The sequence below is a fragment of the Lissotriton vulgaris genome, chromosome 2_1 (assembly GCF_964263255.1).
Source record: "Lissotriton vulgaris chromosome 2_1, aLisVul1.2, whole genome shotgun sequence".
Taxonomy (NCBI): domain Eukaryota; kingdom Metazoa; phylum Chordata; class Amphibia; order Caudata; family Salamandridae; genus Lissotriton; species Lissotriton vulgaris.
In genome coordinates this window covers 588,425,777-588,451,976 of record NC_141687.1, presented here as the reverse complement: position 1 = coordinate 588,451,976, position 26,200 = coordinate 588,425,777, and the positions used below count along the sequence as shown (strand labels likewise).

The window sequence follows — 26,200 nt, the reverse complement described above, 5'->3', positions numbered from 1 at the left end:
AACATACTTCACTCTGTTTCTTTTTCAGCTCCTCCAGCAAGGATACTAGAGAGTCATCAGCCACGTCCAATGGGGTCTGTCCCTACATGGAAAAAATACAAGTTACTCACAAAAGCGAAGTTTGTTCTTCTAGTTCCGCGCTTCCTCCAAGCAAATGGGATTGCCCCACTGGCCAGAATGGAAATATAGCACCCATGGAACACTTCGGTTCTGACACCAACATGCCAATTGATTTCCCCTGATATTGGTTTATATTTCTTTCCATCTACTTAAATGGTAAGAACGAAAATATTAGAGGGTGAACTACATGATCAAGAGTAACATTGTTGCTACAGTGAGTAACATGTTCATATACATATTCCAATGGTAAGTTTTTCAAGGATCCAAAAACTGGAATCGGTCAAAGCAACTATAGACTAAACGCTTTAAAGTAAAGCTGAGTACAGCAGTATGAGGCAATCTCTATCAGTATAAATTGTTGTTCGAAGACTTTTATGACTCCCTTTGATATTAGCTAATGAGAAGAACACGGGCCAGACAAGAGCACAGTGATTAAACTATGAATTGGCGTTTGGGAGATTTTTTGCAGCTTGAGCCAGATGACTGTAGGCTAGCGCCTAGCCAATCACATGATGATGCACAGCATTTAGGTGCAAGCAAGAGCTCCAGACCTCCTTGCAGACATAGATAATGCTGGAAGGTAAGTTGCATCTCTATTTCGGGGGAGCCGATTCAAATGGAATATAGACGTGGGATAACCTTTCCTTTTTTAGAGCACGTTGTCAAACCATGAATTGAGTTTTGGTACATTGTTTGCTTGTCTGCACCCTGATGACATCAGGCGATCACCTTAGGAACAGGGTGGGAAAGCACAGCATTTGAGGACACGAATGGATGACTATGCTTGATTGCAGAGAGAGCCTGCGTGAAGAAAAAGAGCTCTGGCTCTTTAGAAGCCTGAGAAGAATTATCTGATTGTGCAGCTGGGAGCCTCAAAAATCATCCGGTATCAATGATGTCCTCATTAGCCTGTCACAAGGTAATGTTGGATATAGGAACACCAAAAACCTATATACACTCTCCTCCATTACCTTGGTGCTAACCATTGCTGCAAAGTTTAGACTAAATACCTCCTAAATTAAGTAAATGTCATCCCTGTAGACAAGCTGTGCAGAGGTTAGAGGGGCATTTAAAATATGTAACAGTCTAGTGTGTATAGCCAGCCAGCCACCCATTTGAAAAGCAGGATAGATTTACAGAGTTTTGCGATAACCTAGTTAAAATGGTGTTGGTCTGAGACAGTGTGAGGTTCCCCAGTATTTCTGACACAGCGCGGAAGGACGACCCAGCTTCATTGTGCTAAGATTCATGGCATTTTGGCCTTTGAAAAATCACTCAAGAAATACGGAGATGAGGAAAAGTGAGTGGGGAGTTAAGAGGTTGGGCAACTTGGGAATATTAGGTGATGGCGGTTGACTTTTGCCTACTAGTTTGCAGATCCCAGGGGTCCTGTATAATTTGCGACAAAATTAACAAATAGGAGAAACATTACGCTCTCCACCCCACCAGGCTGAGTGACAGGTAGAAGCAAAAAAAGCATTGGGAGGCATAACTGTGCCTTTCATACACTCCCTCCACCTTTACCCAATGAAATATAAAAAATAAAAAAAAACTGACCGATGGTCTTACAGAGATAATCTATAGAACTCTGCCAGCACAACCCTAGCCCATACCCCTCTTGCTCTTAGGCAATGCACGGTCTGAAAATACTAAAAAAAATAATTAAAAAAAAGAAGGAGAATATCCACCAGATTCTTGGAGTCTTATGACATTGGATAGCAAATAAGCACGGCCTGTCAGGCCTGCCTACCACAAGAACACACCCCTGGCTGGACTTTCATATGCCTGTATGGTTTGCGATCTTCTTTCAAGTGTAACCCAAAACCTACATGGATCACAAGGGATTTAGCTAGTTATAGATAGAATAGGGTGATTTAATGGAATATTTTGCCACTCAAATCAATGAACTTGTCTTCTTTTCAAAACTGTAGAAAGAAATAAAAGCCAGACCTTTATTTCTTACATACCATCCCGGTGAGACAAAACTGCACAGGAGATTTCACCCTGTTTGCATTCTGAATTTATTGTTCAAGTTCTTGGAGACAACAGTAGAAGAGTCAGCATTGTGCCATCTATCCTCTGCCATGTTTAAAATGGTTTCAACACAATAGCACATGCATCGACACCACTTTTTGGAAGAGTGAGGCTTCTGTTGCCACCAAGTACAAAAGCGTCAAGGCATCATCCTAAGTGCTGGGAACAACTCTACTCTGGATAGGTCACCGTCCAAGACTTTTCTCTGCATGTCAGCCCCCGCACTCCCTCAGTGGTAACACATTGTGGGAAGCTCTGGCACAGGGAATATGTAAACGACCAAGCCCAGCGACCTGTGAAGCATTCTCATGTACTTAGCTCTGCGACAGAGGGCCAGGAATTAACAGCAAAAAGGATTGTAGGCAGAACAAAACATCTAATTGTGTAATTCAGAGTTAAGCGAGTAGTGCCCCGTCCCATGTGCACAAAGTGTTCTATAAAGTGGAGAAAGGAGACTGACCTCAGAGTGAGGCTCAGGCTAACAAATGCCGCGCAGGAACCTGGATGCTGAGGTTTTATTTTATACTGTGTGAAAGGGCAGCAGCCCACACCTATGGCAGCAAGGGCACCGCATTAGAATAGTAGATCATCTCCCCCGAATTTTCAAATTTGGTTAACCCGCTTTTTGGGGATCTATAATCAGGAAAAAGCAATTTATGCAGCTAGAGGGAAAAAGGCTAGAATACATGGGAGCCAAATTTGGCTGCCAAATATTGCCTGGAACAATTGTATAAGAAATGAGTAATGATAAATTGCTTTTTCCTCTGTCTCTAGCGCTATTATTCTACATTGATTTTAAAATCTTCTGGCGTATGATATTTTATCTGATATTATGATGTTTTAGCTTTTTAAACCAATACTATGAATAACCCAGGTCTATTTCTTTTACTATTGATATATGTGATATATGTAAACATGTTTTTATCTTTTGTACAATATTTGGAGTTGCTTAATAAAAATATATTTTAAAAAAAGAATTGTAGATCATAAAAACAAGAGCAACCAAAGCAGCAGCAGAAAGGGGCTGTGGGAGCAGCAGGAGGGATAGACGGACGTTAAGAGACAGAGGGGGGCTAAAGCTGAAGGAGAGAGAAGAGAGTGAGGGGGAGGAAGGAAGAGTAGGAGGCGTGCACTTTTTGTGCCTCTGCATGTGGTTTGTGTGTTATACAGAGACCTAGAAAGATGCAGGGTAAAGCAAAAGCAAGTAGAAAAACCCCACAGTCAGCAGGTGTGAGAGGATCGGCATCATAAAGATGGTGGTAAGTCCTAAAGTGCAGGAGTCAACAAGCAGAAGAGCAAGGAAAAAAGCAGCAAAAATAAATAAAGTGATCAAAGAGGAGTGACAGTGGACATAAAGCTAGTTCCAGGGCAGAGGACACTTACCACCGTATTGAGAGCTTCCATGTTGCACAGCTCTTCCACTAGCAGACGACATGCCTCCTGCTGGCCCCAATGCGCAGCAGCATGTAAAGGGCTCCACCCATCTGCGTCAGTGGCATCCACATCATATCCAACTTGGAGGAGCAGCCTGAAACCCATGCATTTGTCAGGGAAAGTCTTCGACCATGAGCAGGAATATTAAACTAACTGTGGTGCATACAAATTGGGTGAACTAGACACATTATTATGCACAGTTGTCTTTTTACTACAGTCATAACTTGTGGTGCTGAAGATTAGAACCTACTCTGTAGGGAGACATGGCGTATCAGGAAAGGTGCAGGCCATATCCAATCCCAATCGGGTTTTAGATCCTCATGCATCACTGAGACCACTTTGGTTGCGGTGACCGACCACATTAGATGTTCTATTAACACTAACACCACCACCACCACCACCACCTCACTGCTTGTGCTGTTGGACCTCCCAACAGTATTCAATACCGTTTCTCATTCTAGAATGTTGCGAAGATTACCAGAGGCAGGAATTCAGGAATTTCTTAAGAAAAACTATGGAAAGGAATATGCTACTTACCAGTATGCATCTGTTCTTGGCATGTAGGGCTGCTGACATTCACATCTGTGCATAGATCGCCGCCTAGTGTTGGGTCCGGATGATTGCACATTGTTGTCCTGGAAGAGTCTTCGAAGTATCATGAGATAGGTGGCTCCTCCCCTGGACTACAGTGCGCATGGGCATCCTCTCCATCCTTAGATTGTTTTTCGCCATTGTGGCAGAGATGGAGTATTGTACAGTAAGAGATGTCCATGCAAGAAAGTGTGAGTTAGAATGAATGCTACAGCTGCGACAGGCACCGGGGAGGAGGGTGGACGATATGAATGTCAGCAGCCCTACATGCCAAGAACAAATGCATACTGGTAAGTAGCATATTCCGTTCGAGGCATGAGGGCTGCTGAATTCATATCTGTGCATAGAATGTATAGCAGTCTCTACCTTAGCGGTGGCTACCTGTGCCAGCTGCAGAAGTCTGAAACAGAGTTTTTAGAACAGCCTGTCCTACAGCAGCTTGCTGTTTGGAGTGTACATCAACACAATAGGTTTTTGTGAAAGTATCTATGGTTGTCCATGTGGCTGCTTTACATATTTCTTCTAGAGGAATGTTTCCTAGGAAAGCCGTGGATGCCCCCATTTTGCGTGTAGAATGCACTCTTGGGGGAACTGTTAAAGTGCGTTTTGCCTTAAGATAACATATTTGAATGCACTTAACTATCCATCTGGCTAGTCCAGATTTAGAAATGGGGTTTCCTTTGCGTTGTGGTGAAAAAGCAACAAACAACTGTTTTGTCTTCCTGAAATCTTTTGTCCTGTCTATGTAATATAGGAGAGCAATTTTAACATCTAGTGTGTGTAGAGCCCTTTCAGGAACGGACTGTGGGTTTGGGAAGAACACTGGAAGTTCTATTGTTTGATTGATGTGGAAGTGGGATACCACTTTTGGCATGAATTTAGGGTTTGTCCTAAGCACAACCCTATTTGCGTGAATTTGGAAGAATGGTCTTGAATAGTTAGGGCTTGCAGCTCGCCAACTCTTCTAAGCGAAGTAATCGCTACGAGAAAAGCCACCTTCCATGTTAAAAATTGTATTTCACACCAGTGTAAAGGTTCAAAAGGTGGTCCCATTAGTCTGGTTAAAACAACGTTTAGGTTCCAGACAGGTGAAGGTGGGTGTCTTGGGGGGGATCCCTCGTTTGAGCCCCTCCATGAATACTTTAATTGCAGGCACTATGAATAGCGAAAGGTGTCGCCTGTTTTGAAGGTAAGCTGCTATGGCAGCTAAGTGTATTCTAATGGATGTGTAGGCTAGATTGCAACGGTGTCGGTGCAAAAGATAGCATATAATATTTTGAGTTGATGCGTCCAGTGGGTTTATGTCATTGTTACAGTAAATGACAAAACGTTTCCACATTGCCGCATAGCATGCTCTTGTGGTAGGTCTCCTTGCCTCCTTGATAATGTTCATGCAGTCAGGAGGTAAGTTTAGGTAGCCAAACTCTATGACTTCAGGAGCCAGATTGCAAGGTTCACCTGCTGCGGATCTGGGTGCTGAATGTCTCCATGGCACTGCGTTAAGAGACTGGGTGTTAGTTTTAGTCTTTGATGAGGCACCACGGAAAGTTCTAGGAACGTGGTGTACCACGGTTGCCTCGCCCATGTTGGAGCAACCAGGATTAGCGTCATGGAGTGCTGGCGCAGTTTGCGTGCCACTATCGGTATCAACGGTGCTGGTGGAAAAGCGTAGGCAAATTTGCCTGACCAATTCGTCCATATCGTATTGCCTTGAGACTGCGGGTGTGGGAACCTTGCGGCGAAGTACTGGCGTTTTGTTTTGTGGCGAACAGGTCTATCTCTGGTTGTCCCCAATGTTGGAAGTATGGTTGAAGCACTGTGGGGTGAATCTCCCACTCGTGCATCTGTTGGCTGTGTCTGCTGAGCAGATCCGCTATCGGATTGTCCTTGCCTGGGAGGTGTTCTGCCATCAGAAAAATGTTTCTTTGAATGGCCCACTTCCATATGCTCTGTGCAAGATGTGACAGCTGTGGAGAGTGTGTTCCTCCCTGTTTCTGTATGTAGTACATCGCAGTCATGTTGTCCGTCCAGGTCAACACGGTATTGTTGCAGAGATGTACTTCGAAAGCTTTTATTGCCATAAAAATTGCCATCAGCTCCAGTAGGTTGATGGACATTTTCTTTTGCTGCGTGGTCCATAAGCCCTGCACTGTGTGGTGGAGGACATGGGCTGCCCACCCTATGAGGGATGCGTCCGTCGTTAAGACTATTTGTGGTACAGGCTCTTGGAACAGTCGTCCCTTGCAAAGGTTTTGTGGATTCCACCAATGCAGAGAGTTGTATGCACGACTGGTCACCAACACTAGGTCGCTTAATTGTCCTTGAGCCTGGTTCCACTGACGTGCTAGGCGGACGCATGTGTAGTCTTGCATGAGGGACTATGACAATGCACGAGGCCATCATGCCTATTAGCTGCATAAACACTCGGGCTGGGAGCGAGTGTTGTGGCCTGAATTTTTGGATTAGCGTCTGAATGCTGTTTATTCGGACAGAATTTGGTTGTGCTATCCCTGGCAGAGTGTCTATAGTCACTCCCAGGTATTGTTGTACGTGGGCCGGCTGAAGATGGGACTTTGGATAGTTCAGCGAGAAACCTAAACTGTGCAGGAGGTGAACTGTGCGTGAAATGTGGCTGGCACATTGTTGGGCTGACTGTGCTTGTATCAGCCAGTCGTTCAGATACGGATAGACAAGAATATGCTGTCTTCTTAGATGTGCAACTACTGTCGCGAGGCACTTGGTGAAAACTCTTGGGGCTGTTGTCACCCCAAAAGGAAGGACTTTGAATTGGTAGTGCTGGTTTTGTATTGTAAACCTGAGATATTTCCTGTGTGCTGGATGTACTGGTATATGGAAATATGGGTCTTTGAGGTCCAGTGTTGCGAGGAAGTCTCCTTGACGCAACAGTGGTAGCACCTGCTGTAGAGTGAACATGTGAAAATGCTCTGATAAAATGTATTGGTTTAGGGGCCTGAGGTCCAAAATTGGTCTGAGAGACCCGTCCTTATTGGGGATTAGAAAGTACAGCGAGTACACCCCTGTACCCTGGTGTTCTAAGGGTACTAGTTCTATGGCCCCTTTTTGTAGCATGCTGATGACTTCCTGCTGCAATAAGTGTAGGTGTTCTGCGGACATAGGACGGTGTCTTGGGGGAATGTTGGGTGGTGTGGAGGTTAATTCTAGGCAATAGCCATGCTGTATAATTTGCCTCACCCACTTGTCTGTGGTTATGTTTTACCAGACTTGCAGGAACTGCTGTAATCTTCCCCCGACCGGTGTTACATGGTCTGGGGGTAGTGACAGAAAGTCACTGTTTGGAATTGGTAGAGGATCTGGTGGTGTTATTCCCTCATCCTCTACCCTTGCTGTTATTGCCACGGTATCCACCTCTACTGTTCTTGTTGTAGGTGTTTTGCGTGTTCCCCTTGCTATATGAGGTTTGCTGTGTTGAGCCTGCTTTTGCAGCTCCTCTGTTGCCGGAGCGACAAAAGGAGCCACCTCTGTATTGTTGTGACTGCAAGGCTCCCATAGACTTTGCAGTCTCAGTATCCTTCTTCATTTTGTCCAGTATTGTGTCCACATTAGGGCCAAACAAATAATCAGGGTTCACTGGTTGATTAAGTAAAGTGCTTTGAACCTTATTTTTAACCCCAGATATGCGGAGCCACGCATGTCGTCTAAGCATGACACTGGTATTGATAGCCCTGGCTGCTGTGTCTGCTGCATCTAGCGCACACTTGATGGAGGCGTTAGATATGAGCTTGAACTCTTGTATTAGGTATTCTGCTTGTTCCTTATAAAGGTCAGGCAGATGCTGGAGAATCTGCTGAAGTGTGTTGTAATGGGCCCTGTCCTACCTGGCTAACAGGGCTTGTGTGTTTGAGATTCTCCATATGTTAGCTGCTTGAGCAGCTACCCTTTTGCCCGAGGCCTCCAGAATCTTAGACTTCTTGTCTGGAGGTGGAGCCTCGCCAGTAGTCTGCAAATTTGCACGTTTGCGTGCATTGGATACTACCAAAGAGTCTAAAGGTAGCTGTCCCTTAATGTAGGAAGGGTCTACTGGTGCTGGCCTATATTTTTTCTCTATCCTGGGGTTAATGACTCGTGCCCTGGTTGTTTCCTTAAATATGTCCCCTGCATGTTTAAGCACCCCCTTTAAGATTGGCAATGTTTTCACTGATCTTTCAGAGGTGTTGAAAGTATCAAAAAGGAAGTCTTCCTCAATGGGGTCTGCATGCATTTCCACGTGGTGGTTGTATGCTGCTCTTTCTAGCAATGCATTGAAAGCAGCTGTGTCCTCTGTAGGCGAAGTCTTTACAGGGTATGCAGTATTGTCTTGCATGGGCTGAGAGTCTACAGGATCTACAGGGTCAGACCATTGTTGAGTTTGGTTGTCCTGGTCATTGTCCACAGGATAATTATAAATTTCATTATCCTCATATTCTACATCCTCATCTGTGTGTGTGGGAGAATATGTATAAGTCTCTTGCACATGTGGTCTGATAGGCTCAAAGAGAGTAGGAAATGTTGAAGAGTCTCTTTTTTTCTTTAGTGGAATTTTGTAGGTTTCAGCATAAGTATCTGGTCTGATTTTCCTTTTTAATAGGGTAACTCTGCCAGTATCGACGTACAGCTTTGATTGCTCTTCTGTTGAGGGCTCTTGCTCTTTATGTGGCTGAGCTCTTTTCCACGTTATTGCAATCTTTGTTGGCGTCGGGTCGATTTCCGTTGTTGGTTCAACCGTTTTTTGCCTCATGTGCGGTGGAAGTCCAAGTTTTACCGGTCAGAGGGACTTTTGTGCCTCCACAGTCTTTTTCGGCTGGATAAACTTCTTCGGTGCCGAAATTGTTATCGATCCGATCGTTTTCTTCGGTTCGATAATCACTTTTTGGGCTTGTCTCGTCTTCGAAGCCTGCTGCTTCGGAGCGATGATTTGTTGCCGTGGCTCGACGGACCCATTCGCCTCGATCCTTGCCTTCGGGTCGAGTGTTTTTGTCTGCACCGTCTTCAGGTGTCGACTCTTTGCTTCGGTTCGACAACCGTCTTCTTTATGTTGCCTGGCGTCGACATCGATCTTGTCGGTTCGACGGCCTACAGCGTAGGCATGTCTCTGGGTGTACTGGCCATCGGCTCGCCAACCCTCATATGCGACCCGGCCTGGTCGAGGGCCATTTTCTTTTTGGTCGGCGCCAATGGATCCGCCCCTCTCGGTCCGAAGACTGTAAAGTCTATCAGTTTCGGTTTCTGTTTTGCTTCCTTCTGTTACGATATTACCAAGGAATGGTAATGTCGCACTGATGGCTCTTGTCTGATATTCTTAGCCGGGCTGAATTGCGGGGCTATAGAATCGATGGTAGGGTCTTGGCTAAGGCCTTCCGGCGATGCCTCGATCTGAGCCTCTGGAAGCGTATCGGTAACATTACTGGGCTCCGTACTCACGGTTGGCCCCGTGTCCTCGCCGGAGTCGTCCTCGACGGCTCCTATGCCTGGATCGTCGTCCCCTACGTAGAAGTTGGAGTCATGTTCCGACCCCTGCTCCGACTGTTGGTCTGAGTCCTCAGCTTCGACGACTTATTCGTCGTCTTCGAAGATGTTCTCCGGCTCAGGCGCTTGCTTTGCATCGTCTGCCTCGCAGCTCTTTGAAGCCTAAGTGTTTTCTTCGATCAAAACTGCGCACAAGCTAAGCAGTCGGCTTTATTGTGTTCCGGAGATAAACACTTGTTACAAACAGAGTGTTTATCTATGTGTGGAAATTTCGAGTTACAGTTGGGGCATCATTTGAATGGACTTCGTTCCATCGATGATCGTCCCTTGGTGTCGAAAAGGCCACGTGGCCAGATTTGACGCTCCGAGTATAAACTACAGAAAGAAAGTTATCGGTACTGATCGCAATAACAATACCGACGCCCCCGAAGGCCTTTTGGCCTTTTAGAAAAGTTTTTTATCGATTCCGAACTCCGAGTTGGAAATCACTTCCGAACCCAATGGCGGAAAAAAACAATCTAAGGATGGAGAAGATGCCCATGCGCACTGTAGTCCAGGGGAGGAGCCACCTATCTCGTGATACTTTGAAGACTCTTCCAGGACAACAATGTGCAATCATCCGGACCCAACACTAGGCGGCAATCTATGCACAGATATGAATTCAGCAGCCCACATGCCTCGAACACATTGCTTATTTGTTAAAATCGGTTTGCAGCTTGTATTGGTGTAAATTCACATGCTGAGCACACTTTTGCCATCCAGTGTTGAGCGCAGATATTACAAGTTGTTTAGATCTCTCCCCTAAAGGACACAATGCGACAACTCCACCTGAGATTCTGTTTTTCCCCTAGTGGTAAGAATACATTACAGAGTAGGTACAGAGATGCAAAGTGTGTAGTGGTAGAGGATTAAGCATCAATGGGGACTAGTTTGATTGACATTGAACCAAGCGCTTGTATATGAGGATGTGAGTGATTGCTTGTGAATCTAGATCACTAAGCTGTAAACTGATTGTTACAGGTAAACAGCAGACAGGATTTGGACCAGTTTTAAGTTAAGTTGCCTCACTTGTGCTTAATGCTTAGTGAACGTTTAAATGTTAGATCGCATTGCAGCTTTACAGATGTCTGAGTGAGGGATGTTGCAAATGCTCCTTTCCAAGTTGAATGTGCCCTAGAAACACAGACATGTGCATTTGTCTTTGACATTTCTGAATACATCTGGCCATCCACCTAACAATGTCTGCTTTAGAAATGTGACTTCCAAGACGGGGCAGTCCAAAAGCTACAAAGAGCTGTTTGGTCTTCAAAAGTGGTCAAGGCAGTATATAAGGGATTTTTTAACATCTAGAGTGTGAAGAACGTGTTCCATAATCAACTGTTGTGGCCAATGGGGTAAGCCAACAAGGTTTTGCTGTACCTTAGTGTGGAAGCCCAGGGGTTGTACGGAATATTAGTATTGGAAATTGGTTTGCCTTGTCAGTGAATTTCTTTCAGTTGTTTTTTTGTAAGCATCAGGAAGGGGCTTGATAAACTCTTCCATTTGCTCTCACTAGTTCCTGTCGTATATGGAGAGTATGATGAAGTAGGTAGTTCATCATTGGACAACTACCCTTTAGGTGACAGCTTCAATCTTTTTACTCTCCCTATTAGGAGTAGGGGTATCCCATGTGCGCTGCATGAATACCCTTTTATGTGCAGTATGGACAAGGGAATCAGATGGAACATGTTCACATATAAAGATTTAGACTTATGGAGCAAGCTTATATTTTTCTCCATCCTGGGTGTGATCACACATGCTTTCACCTAGTCCTTAAAACACTCAAATGACAATTTAAAAAGCTTTTTTTCTTTAATAGTACTGGCAGGTATTGGACAAATCACTGCATACTATAGAGGGTCTCAATGTAGAAACCACCTTTCCTAAACATAGAATTTGATTTTGTGATCCATCTTGAGTAGCCACTGTGTAATCGTTCCAAATGTAATCTCTGCCATATGTGGGCATGGGCCAATTTATGGGGTTGGTTGTTCTGCAGAGAGATTCTGATCTAGGTCTGGGTCAATAGACTTATTCTGGGGATAGTGAAGGTGATCAAGATGTTGCAGTGGAATGAGGTTCTGTAGTATTTTTCAATATAGGGCAAACCCTGAGCTTGTGCAAGGATGTGGCCGGGACTGGGTCAATATAAGCCCTCCACTCCAATATGTCAGGAAGGACAGTGAGTGATTAGCTCGGAGTCCAGCTGGAGGCATGTTTTAAAGTGAACTTCAGAGTTGACCCCGGTCTAGATTAGCCTCTGAACTTCTTTCCGCTCAATTTTTCTAGACTGTTTTCAGCATTCTTCTTACTTAGTAATACCATGCCGATCATTTACAAGAATTGAGACTCAATTACTCATCTTGGTGATGTTGAATGCAGATCGATCTGTTATCCACAGACGACTATTTAAGATACCTGAAGGAGAAATTATTTGAATTTTTTTAAATTGTTGATACTCTAGAAGAGTTTACCGATGACATTTCAGACAGTTCTAGGTTGTTAAGACGTCCTCAGTATAAACACATCAACCACATCGACAAAACTAGGGGATTGGGCACAGAGCGTCTTCCTGCTTTCTTTCCCTCCGTCTGATTCGTAAAATTTCCCGTTTTTTTCCCTTGATTCCCTCAAAATTATCATCTCGGCCCTCATCACTTCCCGCCTTGATTATGGAAACAGCTTGTTCGTGGGTATTCCTGCCTACGAAACCCGTCGTCTCCATGCAATCCAAAATCAGGCTACCCGACTTATTTCTCATTTTCCCAAAACTCACCATATCACTCCCGTCCTCAAATCTCTCCACTGGCTCCCCGTTCTTCAGAGATCCCTGTTTAAACTAGGGTGTCTAGTCTTTCGGGCTGTTGATCGCTCTGCTCCGGCGTTCATCAATTCTTTGATCTCCACTCACACCCCTGCCGGTACCCTCCGCTCATCTACCTCTGCCCTCCTCACTGTTCCCCGCTTTCGTAAATCCCGCACTGGTGGAACCAGATTCTCTGTCCTTGCCCCCCGGTTCTGGAACTCTCTCCCTCTCTCTATGTGTTCTATTCCCATCTTTTCACACTTTCGTAAAGCGCTCAAAACATTTTTGTTTGCCCAGGCCTACCCCTGCTAACTTCCTCGGCCCTGTCTGTTCTGTTCAGTAGAGCTCTCAGCGCCAGGAAGCCGTTTGGCCACCGTGCGCTCTATAAATAAATTATTTCATTTCATTTCAGAGCACATTTCAGAATGGGGAACTTTGAATTTTCAGGATCACTGGAACCCGATCTTCCAAGTGCACCGACACTTACTTCATCACTTCCATATAGCCTTTGGCGGCTGCCACGTGCAGGGCCGTCGCACCAGTCTTGGGATGTCGGACATCCTCTACTTTCCCTTTGTTCACCCATTGGCGTGCGTCTTTCAACATCTGTTGCTCCTCCTCTTTCCTCGCAGTCTCCAAGTCTATGCCTGGAAAACAGTAGGGATTTCAGTACGTGCACAGGAAGACATACCAATGTACCTCGAAATCAAAAAGGACAATAAACATGAACGCAAATGTACAAACAACCATCACTGCATCCCAAAACATACAATGATGCATACAGAACAATTGCAGAGAACTGCATCAAAGCAGGCTTAAAAAGCAGAGAACCCAAAACAAACAGTACTTATCAATGTAGCCCAAACACAGACAGAGATGGCCAATCAATAGACAAATCAATGGCCATTAATAATAAAATATAAAATACAGGGGAGGGAGCAATACATCAAGCTTGCCTGTCTCACTTTCAAAGCCTTTAGACACCATTATCGAAGAAACTTCTATTGTTCCCTAATTATTTCCAAAGGGGCCAAAAGCCTAGGAAGCAAAGAAACATTTGGATTCTAAACTAAAGGTTTCAAATCAAACATAGCAGCACGTACGTATTTTCTTGCGGCTGTTCCATCTTTGTGATTCTCACTCCTAATTGCTATTTGGTTTTTTCTGAACAATTAAATCACAGTTCTTCACTTAAATAGAGGAGTAGGCAGCTTTCCCAATCTTGACTGATTCTCTCTTTCTGTTGTTCTCCTCGCCATCGCATTTACCTCTGAGCTTTTCTTCACACCATGTCTACGCCATTCACCTCTTCCTTACCAATGTTGGTGTCTGAGCTCCTCTGCTTTAAAGTTTTCACTGTTCTACCAGTAAAGCCAATTGGCACGCCTATGTGAGAGCTTTTGGCTTTGCCAATGTTTTTTAACCATGTTGTACAGCTGCGTGTCTGTTCAGCATGGCTAAAAGATAGTGGCACGGCTTAAGGTAGAGTGGCGTAGGAAGAGTGGCTTAGAGGAGAGTAGAGTGGTGTGGAATATAGTGCTGTACAGTGGAGGGGCATGGAGTAGCGTAGAATGGAGCAGCACACAGTGGAATGGCCTAGACTGGAATGGGGTAGTGTGCCATAAAATGGCACTGTGGTGAAGAGTAGAGTGACGTGGAGTGGCGCAGAGAAGAGAGACAGAGTGGAGTGGCGTAGAGTGGATTTGAGTGGCACATAAAAGAGATGCCTAGAATAGAGTGTCTTGGAGTAGAGTGGCACTGAAAGGGGTGGTCTGGTGTAGAGTGGAGTAGATTGGCATTGAGTAGAATGGCATGGCATAGTGTGGAGCAGTGTAGAGTGCAGTGACATGGAGTAGGGGGGAGTGGCGTAGAGGAAAGTGGAGTGACCGAGTGGAGTGACCAAGTGGAGTGACCGAGTGGAGTGACCGAGTGGAGTGACCGAGTGGAGTGACCGAGTGGAGTGACCGAGTGGAGTGACCGAGTGGAGTGACCGAGTGGAGTGACCGAGTGGAGTGACAGAGTAATTCAGTTGGATGTGTAAGTAACTAAAGCGTAAAGTAACTAAAACTCAAATAGAGACAGTAGATAGGGTGAAAGCAACATAAATAAGGAGCCAGTGTTAAAAGTTGGAATCCACATTGCATGTCAAAGAACAACATCAAAATGGTTAAAAATATAGAGCATTGCAAAAAAGGCAAAGAAGAACAAAGATGAGGAAGAACACATGTACCTAGTCTATGATCACAGGAAGAGCCAACATAAAAAAGGACAGGAAGCCGACAGGCGATAGGCAATCGAAAAATTGCAAATGAGAGTGACAATGAAAACAACTAATGGTATGTTGTGGACAGGTTCTATGCTCAATGAATTGTAAACAATACATCTTGCAGCACAGTACATGCGTTGTGTAGGCGAGACTAACTGAATAGGGCTTAAAACGCAAGTAGTGGAAGCAGAGATGCCAGCCAATCAACATGACCGTAAAGAGGCAATACTCCATGGGAGGGACTAACCAGTGATTGACAAGCTAGGGCACAAATAAGACATTGGCAGAGTGACAGGAAAAACAACGAATGGTAAGCAATGGGAGGAATCCAAGACCCTCTATGTTCTTGGTAGGCCACAATATGACTCACAACCAACTGTGCATGCACTGTCTAGCCTATACCTGACTTAAAAGGCAGATACAAAACTGTGCCATCAGTCGCTCTTACCCACCAACCCTCTCTCATTCCCCTATGCTCAAGAATGTGTGCTGTAGTCAACGGTGTTTAAAGAGCTTTATTTATTTTGAGATTTATATAGCGCAAACTTGACCCGAGGGCATCAGAGTGATTTACAAGAATTAAATATACATTGTTTGCAAGCAGCATAACATAAGTAGGAAGCAAAGAGTAATACAATATAAAGCAGGAGAGAGATAAACAGTGTGGGGAGGAAGCAGGTCATTTAAAGACATAAGGTACAAGTGGGATGCATATAATAATGCAGTTTATGTTGGGGGCAGAGAATACAGAGGGGTGGTGGGAATAGAGGTCAGAGTGAGCAGTGTGTTCGTCGGACGAGGTATTTAGTAGATCAAAATAATGAAAAGTAGGTATGTTTAGATATTTGTTGAAAAGAGATCATTTTATATTTTTCCTGAAGTGAAGGTAGGATGGGTTGTCTCGGCATTCGTTAGAAAAGGTGTTCCAGATTCCAGGGGCGTTCCCAGAGAAGGATCAAGTGAGAGATTTGGTTGTCTTGAATTTTAGAGGGATGAGGAGAAGAGTATTTGAGCTTCGTAGAGGTCTTTTTGGGCCGCCTTTTGTGAGTTTATTGGTAAGATAAGTTAGTTTTCCAGAGCAGAGGGCTTTGAGGGTTATGTAAGCTGTTTTGAATATACTTCTCGCTTCAATTGGTAGCCAGTTGAGCGTCTTGAGGGTAGGAGTGATGTGGTCAAATAGTATCTCTCCAGAGAGTAGTCTAGCCGCTGCGTTAAGTGCAGATTTTTGGGGTGCCAATGATTGTTGCGTTTCTGCAGTCCAGCTTGGAGAGGACTAGGGATTGGATTAAGGTCTTCAAGTCTTCATGAGGGATAAATGGTTTGATTTTTAATGTGTTTTAGTGTGTAGAATGCACTTTTTGCTGAGGCGTCAAAATATTCTTTCATGTTCAGGCTTTTGTTGAGTGAAATCCCAAGAGAATTAACAGAGTTGGATATAGATTTTGTACAGTTTGTGCAGTTAAACTATCGAGCCAATTGTGGATAAGATATGGATTTATTTTAGGCTGGACGAGGAGGAGTAGTAGCTCAGTGTTTAGTTTTAGGTGGTTGTTGTTGAGCCGGGTGTGTATCCAGGAGAGAGTACTGTTGAGGTGATGGATGCCTTTAAGTCAAAGTTATTTTGATATAGATTTGGGTGTCATCTGCATAAAAATGTTAGGCAATCTTAGCTTGTTTTAGGATCAGTGCAAATGGTTCCATGTAGAGGTTGAGGAGGGCATGGGGAGTGAGCCTTGGGGGACACCTTGATTAGAGTTGCTGTTGATGTGGACTTCTTTAGTTTGATATGGTTAGATTGCTCAGTGCAGTATGATGTGAACCATTGGAGGACAGTACCGCGGATGCCAGCATGTTGTGAGAGGGTATCAAGAAGATTGCTGTGGCTGATGGTATCAAACAGCACTAAGAGGTCCAGGAGGATTAGGAGGCAGGCATCCCCCTCATCGAGGGATCTGTGTAGGTTATCAGTGATGTTCAGGGTTGCAGTCTTTCTTAAATCCGGATTGGAGTGCGGCATGCATTTATCGATGGTTTTAGCAAGTGGAGGGAGGTTGCTAATTTATCTGTAATTATTGAGGTCATTGGGGTCGGCATTAGGCTTCTTGATTTAGGGTTTGGGGGATGGGGGGGGTTGTCCAAGTTTAAGAGAGGCCGGCATGGAGCCGCTGGAATGGGAAGAGTTTAGTCCAGGTTGGAGCGATGTAGTGTCTGAGATTTTTGACAAGAGAGGAGTGAAGGTCAGAGAGGTGGGAGGTCAGCTTCATCTATGACCGTATTTCACGGATTTCCTTTTTTTAAAAGATATTTTCACAATTGGACCAGGGTGCATTGTGTTTTGGATGAAGGTGATTGATGGGGGTGTTCTGGTATTCAGAGTGGGCAGAATTATGGAGATCGTCATCAGTTGGTGAGTAAGAAGGCGGGGGCCATGAAGAGTACAATGTTTGTTATTTTATCTGAGAAGAATTTAGCGACCTCTTCACAGCGATTGGTGGAGACATCTTTTTTTTTTTTTTTTTAGGGAGTTTTATAAAGCGCCTGGTTTACGCCCAAAGGCGTGTCCCCGCGCTATGGTAAGTAGGGTAACATCTATAGGATGGTGAGGGATGGAGGAGGTTTGGTTTTTCATGATCTTGAAAAGGTTTTTGAAGTGGTCCAGTTGGGTTAAAAAAAAGTGAATTTTTCTCTGTAGATGTGTTTTTATATTTTAGGCGTTCAGTTCAGAGGAGACAGAGCTGGGCTGGAGAGGGTTGATTTCTCTATTTGTTTTCTGTCAGTCTAAGATTATGTCTCTCATTATTAAGGTCTTTGTTAAACCGTGATCTGGAAGGGGCACTTCTTGATTATTTTTTAGTTTTAAGGGGCGTTGGAGTTAAGAAGTTCTGTCATTTTGGCATTGTAGTGGAAAGTGAGCATCGGTGGTGGTCAGTTCTAGTGGGGGAATAATTTGGATGCTGATTAGGGATTCTAACTAATTGCTGGATTTGGTGTATGTTTCTCGTTCAGAGCTTCTGCAGGTGATTTTGAGTGGAGAGCTTAGCTTGTTTGACGTTGAGATTGAAAAGAATTAGGTGATGGTCAGACCAGTCGATGGGTTAGGATGGAGTGGAGAGATATGGCATTGTGGTTGGTGATGCTAGCGTCAGGGTTACAACCTTTGTTGTGGGTTTGTTTTTTACAGTGTTGTGTGAGACCCTTCAATTCCAGGAAGGTGTCTCAGGCTTGTACTGTAGTGTTGTCTGCATCATTTAGGGGTCTCTTTAGGTCTCCTAGAACAATGTCTGTGGAGTCCTTCAGGGAGTTTAAAGTTATAAGGTCCTTTAAATCTTCTATGAATTGTTGTTTTCACCTGGAGTGTGATAGAAGGGGTAGAGTTTCAAAGGGTTGTGGCGTTTGGAGGGCAGGCTAACTCCTAGGTTTTCGAAAGTTGCGTATTCGACTGTGTGGAATGGTGTTAAGCAGAGTTCATAGTTGTGTATGATCGCTAGTCCACCACCGGTATGATCTTTACGGTCACAATGAATGATTGAGAAACCAGGAGGGGTGGGAAGTTCAATGATAGCAGATGAGTGGTTGTTTTGCCAGGTTTTTGTCAGAAAGCATATGTCGATTTTATAGAGTAGGGTAGTTTCCACTACTTCAGTAGCATGCGTGGCTGCTGATCCACAGTTTAGGAGCATGAAATTTAATAAGGTAATCGATTTTCGATCAGATTGTGTGAGGTGGATTGAGGGGAGATGGGCTGGTGGACTTGGAGGGCGAGTGGTGTGAGGGATCCTGCATGTACTGTGGATTACCGGGATATTAGTGTAGGAGTATTGGCTGGTGGCATATGCGTTGATCAAGGCTTCCACCTAACTTTGTGACATTTCAGAAGTGGCATGTCTAGGTTTGAGATGGTACTGTTTGAGAGGAATAGTTGACCAGGCAGTAGAGAGAGAGGTATTCAAGGATGGGTTTGTGATAGACAAATCAGGAAGCAAGCTTGGGTTGGACTTGAAGTACTTACAGACTGAGGTGATTTATCTAGTGTGGTGCTGATTTTAAGTACCAAGTGGGTGAAAGTGGAGATGAGCTGGGTTGTGTTGGTTCAGAGGGAGAGAGTGGGGTAGATTGGTTGTTGTCATAGGCTAGAGCCGGGGTTGAGGTTGGGTCTTGTCTGATGTTGGAAGAGAGAATCCTGTGTGGTAGTTTGGGGTGAATGTGTAGGAGATATATGACTTGATGGGGTGAAGGTGGATCTTGTAATGCGATGCAGTATATAGAGGGATTGGAAAGAGAAGGGTGTGAGTGTTGGGTGACGTGGGGTTGGAGGGTGAGGGTTAGGGTTGACGGATTCAGCTTGGTGGGGAGAAGGTGGGAGGGAATGTTCACCAATGATAGGAGGGATGGTGGGTTTGAAGCTGGAGGATCGGGAGGTGTGGAAGGTGGGGAAGTGATGGTCAAAAGGTGGAAAGACTGTGTTCTGTTGCTTGAATAAGGATTTTTCTGCTTTTGGAGCTGGTTATGAACAGTTTGCCACCAAAACGTTGGCGATGGGGATATGGTGAGTTTGGATCCATTTGGGATGTTCATGGCATTGGTTACTTGTATGTTCTGTAGGAAATTAGCTTTCCATTTGGCAGGTTTTTGGATTAGAAAATGAGGTCTGTTATGAGGCCTCCATGTGTTGCACTGTGATAGAGGTCTTATGATTATTTCAGGGTGTTTCTTGAGGAATTTATTTTTGTAGTTTTTCGAGGCATGTTTGGAGAGGTTTGGCGGGAATTTAATATGGAAGCATTTAAGATCATGTCTTTCCAGGGGATGGCGGTATGAGGCCATGTTAAGAGTGTAAGGAGTGTAGTGAATAGTTAGGACGACCTTATGCAGTGTTTTATCCAGGGAAGATGCAAGCAATCTTTCAAAGGGACAATGCTGTATCCGTATCATATCTTGGGACCAAAATGAAAAGTACAAAGACTCAAAAAGAGGAAGACTTTAGGTTCATGAATACTAAAGAAGAAGATCCGTGGTGTGAAGAAAACTGTGAATAAACAAGTGAAAACCAATACCAACCAGGGAACAATGACATCTAGGAAGCTCATGTCCAGTAAGCAAATGCTTGCAGCATTGGCACCTCCAGGACCTACTAACCTGATCAGAGAATCTCGCAGGAATGTTTGCCATTTTTGCACAAGGAAAGATGTGGGTGAAAGCAAGGGCAGTAGCTAGTTATGTTGCAAGACTGCACAAAAGCATAAGCAAAAGAACAGCAAGGATTAGAAAGACCAGCAGGGGTTTTCTTAATAACAGGGAGATTAAGAGCTTCAACCAGAGATGCAAGAGGTCATGACGTGTACCTTAAGCAGAAAGAAGAACTGTTCCAAAACACTCCGCCATAAAGGTGTTGGCAGAAGGGAGCCTAGAGAAACAGACACATCTTAGTCATCAACTACACGTAGGTTTATGGATTCTGTACTATGCACGTCTGTAAGTGCTTCAGATTTTTTGGGTTGCATTGACTTCTAAGATTTTGATTGGTTAAGTAAGCAAAGTTATAGGTTTGCAATGTTTAGCACAGAGGGACCCTTCTTTTTAAAAATAAGGAAATCTGTAAGGTGCACTGCAACTTGAGCTAAAGACTTGTTAAGGAAGCTCCTCAGAGGACTATTAATTACAGTAGCCTAAGATTTAAAAATTGCCAGGCGGCAGGTATCTCATGATGTAGGATAGATGCTCTTAAAAAATGTAAAAGGGGGGTTAGAACTTGCACACATTTGGGTAAAATTCCAATTTCCTTTTGGTTAATTAGAGTACCATAATAAAAAAGTTGTAGCCTTTCAACATAAATGTCAGAAAAGATTATACCTGGGAAAGCACCAGAAGGGAAGAGTTGGCCACTGAATGTGCTGGTCTTCTCTTGAGGAGGAAGATTAAGGAGATACTGACACAACCACTTGGAGAGATAACTGAATGGTTGGTTTTTGATCCACAACTACAGAACCAAGGAAACTAGGTATGCTGTGTGGAATGGCATTCAGATTAAGAGTGGAAATCAATCAAGTAGACAGCAAAGGACATCTCTAATTTAACTAGAAAGTAAACATGTTAATATATCACACATAGGAAGAAATCACGAAGAAGAATTAGCTAAACCCATATTGGAGCATTACAGATTTCAGAGAGATCATTAAGGGAATAGAACAGCCTCTAAGGAGTAGAGAGAGTAAGAAAAGTCCCCCATGCAAATTTATAGGAGGAGGACAATATTAGTAATCCTAATCACTGACTGTGAAAATGCTAGAACAAAAAAAGCAATGCTACTCTGTAATTTCCTTGCAGCATTATTCATACTACTTAATTTAGTACTGTTGGGTGCTTATGTTTAAAAGATTCATCATTCTTCTGTTTTAGAATGTTTTTCCGGAGAGTGATCACATACAGGTCTACATGAGGGTCGACACTCATTAAATAACAGAGGGAAAAAGCAAGGTATTTTGAAAATTTGAATGAGTAACATAGGAAATGGTAGTCAAAGTCCAATGTAGCAAAGTGCAAAGTCTTGCATTTGGAAAAATAAAATCCTAAGGAACAAAAATAGGACAAGATGGGATGTTTGAGTGATGATCAAAAAGGGGAGATCCTGTTCACAATGAATAGCCTGTAAGCTCCGTTCATGTACAATCAGCAGAAAGGAGGCATTCACCATTCTAGACATCAGCAGTGGCCCTTAATCTGCATTACGAGGATTCACCCTAGAGGAAAGATGGGTAAAGCCTGATGGCTGTCATCCAAACCTGTACATGGTTTAAAACACTAAATCAGTGATAAGAACCTATAAATGTTTACATGCACATACTAAATAAAAGAAGGGTCTAGTCATAGGATAGAGGGCATAACATGACATTGAAGGTTAGGGTACAGAAGCAATCCATGGACTAATAAAGAATTACTGTTTTCTATTGAACAAATGCAATAACCTGCCGACAGTGAATAAATTAATAAAGATATGGATACAAACTATACATTTATGCATCACAATTATATATATATATATACACACATATATATATATATATACACATATATATACACATATACATATACACATACATATACATATATATACATACATATATATATATATACATACATATATACATACATATATATACATACATATATATACATACATATATATACATACATATATATATATATATATATATATATATATATGGTACACCTGATGACTGGGTATTACAAAGTAACTTATATACCATTACAAGTACATGATACAGTTCTGAATATGCATCCATCTTCATCACAGTACATAGTTCTGATCCTTTTTCAAAGCATGCAATCATCTCTCGACTTTGTTGGTCATAAATGTGTATCACACCTCGATCAAATACAAATCCTTTACACAGTGCCTATCTTGTTTGGTCTTGTTAAAAAAATTATTATTACAACATTATTATCGCCAACCAAATACTGCTGCTGTTTGTTTCCCCGGTGTTCTGAATCATCACTCTGTTTCTGACCTAGCTCGTGGGGCCAGAATTTCTGCGCCCTAAGGCTCACCCGTTTCCTTCCCCACCAGGTATACTCGGTATGCTCTCCATATGTTTTTGGTCGGCTATGCTGGGTAAGTAATTAGTTATATTTCTCTGGTTGTGTATTACAGTATAGCATGATGCTGTGCCAAGACTCTAGGTCGGAGCTGGGCCTCTAGCCCATTGTGTCACCGCTCTGTGTTTGCCCAGTAGCATTCCAATGGAAATCAACTTATGATTCGTTTTATTTACGTTTTTGTTATAAACCAATCGGGCCATAAGGGGGTCCATGCTCAGTGTAGTGTCAGTTATGTTCCATAGCCCTGCTATGACTGCCTTCCAAAAGGCAGATCCACTCGGGCAGTGCTGGGCCACATGCATAAAACCAGGTTCCTGTTCGGGATATCTAGGACATGCGGCTGTAGCTCGCAGCCCGTGTCTGTGTAACCGTTTTGGGGTATAATACACCCCGTTAAAGTAGTCAAACTGTATGAGTCTGTGCCTCCCATTTTGCGAAACATCGTAATCATAGTGCAAAAATATCTCCAGCACTCGTCTTCTATTACGATACCTAGATCCCTCTCTCATTCTGGTCTTGCCTTTGTCATGGATGGCCTTAGCAAACGCACAGTTTTGTAATTAGTTTAGTGGGTGTCTTTTCCCTTATCAAGGATGTGAGAGCGGGCATGTCTGGAGGTTCTAGCATGTCATCACCTAAGAGGTCCCGTTGCGCGTGCCTAACTCTATGATAATGAAAGCTGGCTAGAATTGTCGGAGATTCAGACTTGCTCCTAAGGGTTTCCCAGCTCTTAAAGAATCAAAGACCCCATAGTATCTCTTTGAGGAGGCAGATAGTGTCTGGGAGAGCATGCTGGAAATCGCTGCATCTCTTCCTATGTACAAATGTGGCATATCCTGTAGTCAGTGGAGCCAATAGTGTGCAAAAGAGCTCTCTTCTACCTTGTAGTATAGTTCTAAATACTGTGAAATTAAGGCCTACCATATCTTATGGCATGGTGAGAGTTTCCCAATACACTCACAGCTGTTTCCTGGCCCTGGCCATAAGAGATTGCAGTGTGGTAAAAAGCGTGCACAGAAATAGAATTTGGATATTTTGGAGTAATAATAGAAATCTAGGGAAGACCACCATTTTCCCAATGGTGATACGTCTCATAAGGGACAACGAAAGCTTGATCCAGCAATCCACATCTTTTTCAAGTTTTGATATTGCTGGGGGCGCTAGAGGGCGCACTGCGGAATGGCTGGCTGCTAAGTCGGCTCCGCCGGACGGGCGCGCTTCATCGGACCCCTTGGCCCCCAACCTGCCCGATTCCCACGCAAGTTGGAGGAATGGACACCTGACGATCCCTGCTCCGCGCTGTGTGACTATCAGCCTTCAGGAGAGCGGCGCGCCAGAGAAATCTGCAAATGACTGCGCAACACAGCAAGGCTGGCCAAAATGGCGGATGGCGGTGGTGGCGACCGTAAATAGTAAGCGACTGATGCCGCCTCCGGGAGCTCTCCTGGCTACCCTCGACCGGACGCGCTAGCGGCAGGGGCTGGCGGCTGGCGAGTTTCAGGTGTTTTATGCCCGCGTTGCAGGTGGAACTCGCAGAGAACTGTGTGCGTTCCAGGGCGGCCAACATGGCGGCGGCGGTGGAACGCACGACCGGCGACCCTGCTCCGGACGCTGCCGGCTCCCTGTTTCGGTGCGCCGAGATTTGACAGGGTGGAGCGACGAAACGGACAGTGACAAAGGAAGCAGATCAGGGGGCAAAGTGGCCGGAGGCGCACTGGCGACTGTGGAGAGGTGAGGTGCTCCCCCGCGCTGCTGAGCGCTACGCAAAAAGGCGGGAAACGGTCCCGCCTTCTGCCACGGGCCCATCTCTACAGACGGGGAGCTGCCCGGATGATGGTTTCACCCCATAGCGAATAAGCAATCACGGGTCCCGCCTGCATGGACAGTCATGCTGCAATGAGCGAATATGTGGCTGAGAGGAGCGTCTGATGAATAGAACCACGGCGCAGAGGGCGGTTGGTGCAAAGACACGGCGCACACGGGCGACTACCAAGCCAGCAACCCCACCGTGCCCGCAAGTCACTGGCCCTGCTGCATCCCCGGGGGAGATGGGGAAGCCTGACAAGCAGCAATCGAAGCTGCCCTTCGAAGCAAGAAAACAAACGGCGAAAACAGGGGCAGTGCAGGAAGCAGACGGCGATCAGTCTCTGGGGGACGGCACCGGCATGGAGTCAGTGCTACGGGCTATCCAGCAGAGTCTGCAAGATATGAACAACAAGATGGACAATGTCGTGGCACGAGTGGACTCTCTGTCGACTAAGCTAGAAAATCACGAGGAGCGATTAGTGGAGGCGGAACAGAGGATCTCCTCGGTGGAAGACTGCTCCAGAGAGCTCACGAAAACGCACAGCGCCATGCAGAAAACCCTGGAGACCCTGAAAGCGAAGGTGGAGGATCAGGAAGCGAGGTCCCGCCGCAATAACGTGCGCATCTCGGGCCTGCCGGAATCCACCAACACTGGCAGGATGGAGACGTACGTGGAAAACATGCTAAAGGACATATTTGGTGCTGGAAGCTTGTCAGACGTCTTCCTGGTTGAACGGGCGCACCGTTCCCTGGCCCCCACTCCGAAGCCCGGGGCACCACCTCGAATAATCATTGCCCGGGTGCTCAACTACAGGGACAGGGATACTATACTTCGCCTGGCGAGGGAAAAAGGCGCCATTACACACCAGGGCAACACACTGGAGTTCTACCCCGACCACACCATGGCGGTACAGCAGGCTAGAAAGGAGTTCGCTCCAGTAAAGAAGAAGCTTCGTGAGCTGGAAATTGGATACGCGATGCTGTACCCAGCGAAACTCAAAATCCTAACGGATGGCAGACCGGTGGTCCTCACGACGGTGCAAGCTGCGCAGGACTACGTCAAGACCCTCACCAAACGTAGGAAGGAGCGGGAAAATGCGGGCAGAATGAGCGACAACGACTGACATCGTGATGGCTGTCCTATGTGTGTCTAGGGATCGCTTCTTCGAGGTTGGCAGCAGGCGACAGACGCTACATTGGGGAACGTGCCTGCAATTTGCACTCCAGACAGTCGTGATCGTTGCTGCTGGCGACCATTGAAAGAGGGCTGCACATGACAATACCACAGTGAGTACTCTTGGGGAGCGTTGGTGTAATAGCCGCACCAGGAATCAGTGGGTCGACCGTCTACAGACATGCGGCTGGCAGACTGTACTAACTGCACTGTAAAAGTGAAAACCTTGTGACACTGACTTTAAAGGTGAACAGCACTGCCTGTATATGTACTGGAACCAGTGGGGGGAGGCGGAAGATTAATGATTGTCAAGAACGCAAGCGTGGGGATGGAGGGGGGGGGGGGAATTTTGTCGTTATCACTATGCAAAAAACGCGCCCGTCCACGTCCACCATGTGGATGGAGATGTGTGCTTCGGGCGGCACCCCCAAGAGGGTGTTCCCCACACCAAGTTTGATCACAGTTCTGAAGTTCGGGGGGGAATGGCTTTGGCACAGTTTGGGCGCTGAAGTGGGTGGTGGGGGGGAGGGGAAGCGGAGTATGGTTTCTATGTTTGCACTGTGTCTGAGAAACATTGCGACCTCTTTTGTTGCCTGTACTATTACTGTTAAAGTTACACTATTTCACAGGTGGCCTAACAACACACGCAGCACACGATTACACCAGCCCACGTGTTAATGGCACAACTTGACACACTTAACTTTCTCACATGGAACGTTTGTGGGTTGGGGAACCCAAGAAAGAAAAGGCAAATGTTTGCATACCTAGATCGCCTTAAGGTGGATGTGGCATTACTGCAAGAAACGCACATGGCACCCACTTCCACAAC

General features: G+C 45.0%; 1 protein-coding gene across 2 annotated transcripts in view; it reads right to left on the bottom strand.

Annotated features, from left to right (window-relative positions):
* LOC147730798 (protein phosphatase 1 regulatory subunit 12B-like) overlaps positions 1 to 26,200 on the bottom strand; it is a 654,976-nt gene that overhangs the window by 273,093 nt on the left and 355,683 nt on the right. For both annotated transcript variants that reach the window (XM_086955620.1, XM_086955619.1), the window contains exons 4-6: positions 12,996 to 13,155; positions 3,538 to 3,682; positions 8 to 82 (exon numbers count right to left, since the gene is read on the bottom strand). In XM_086955620.1, coding sequence (XP_086811746.1) covers positions 8 to 82; positions 3,538 to 3,682; positions 12,996 to 13,155 — 380 coding nt within the window. The remainder of the gene's footprint in view (positions 1 to 7; positions 83 to 3,537; positions 3,683 to 12,995; positions 13,156 to 26,200) is intronic.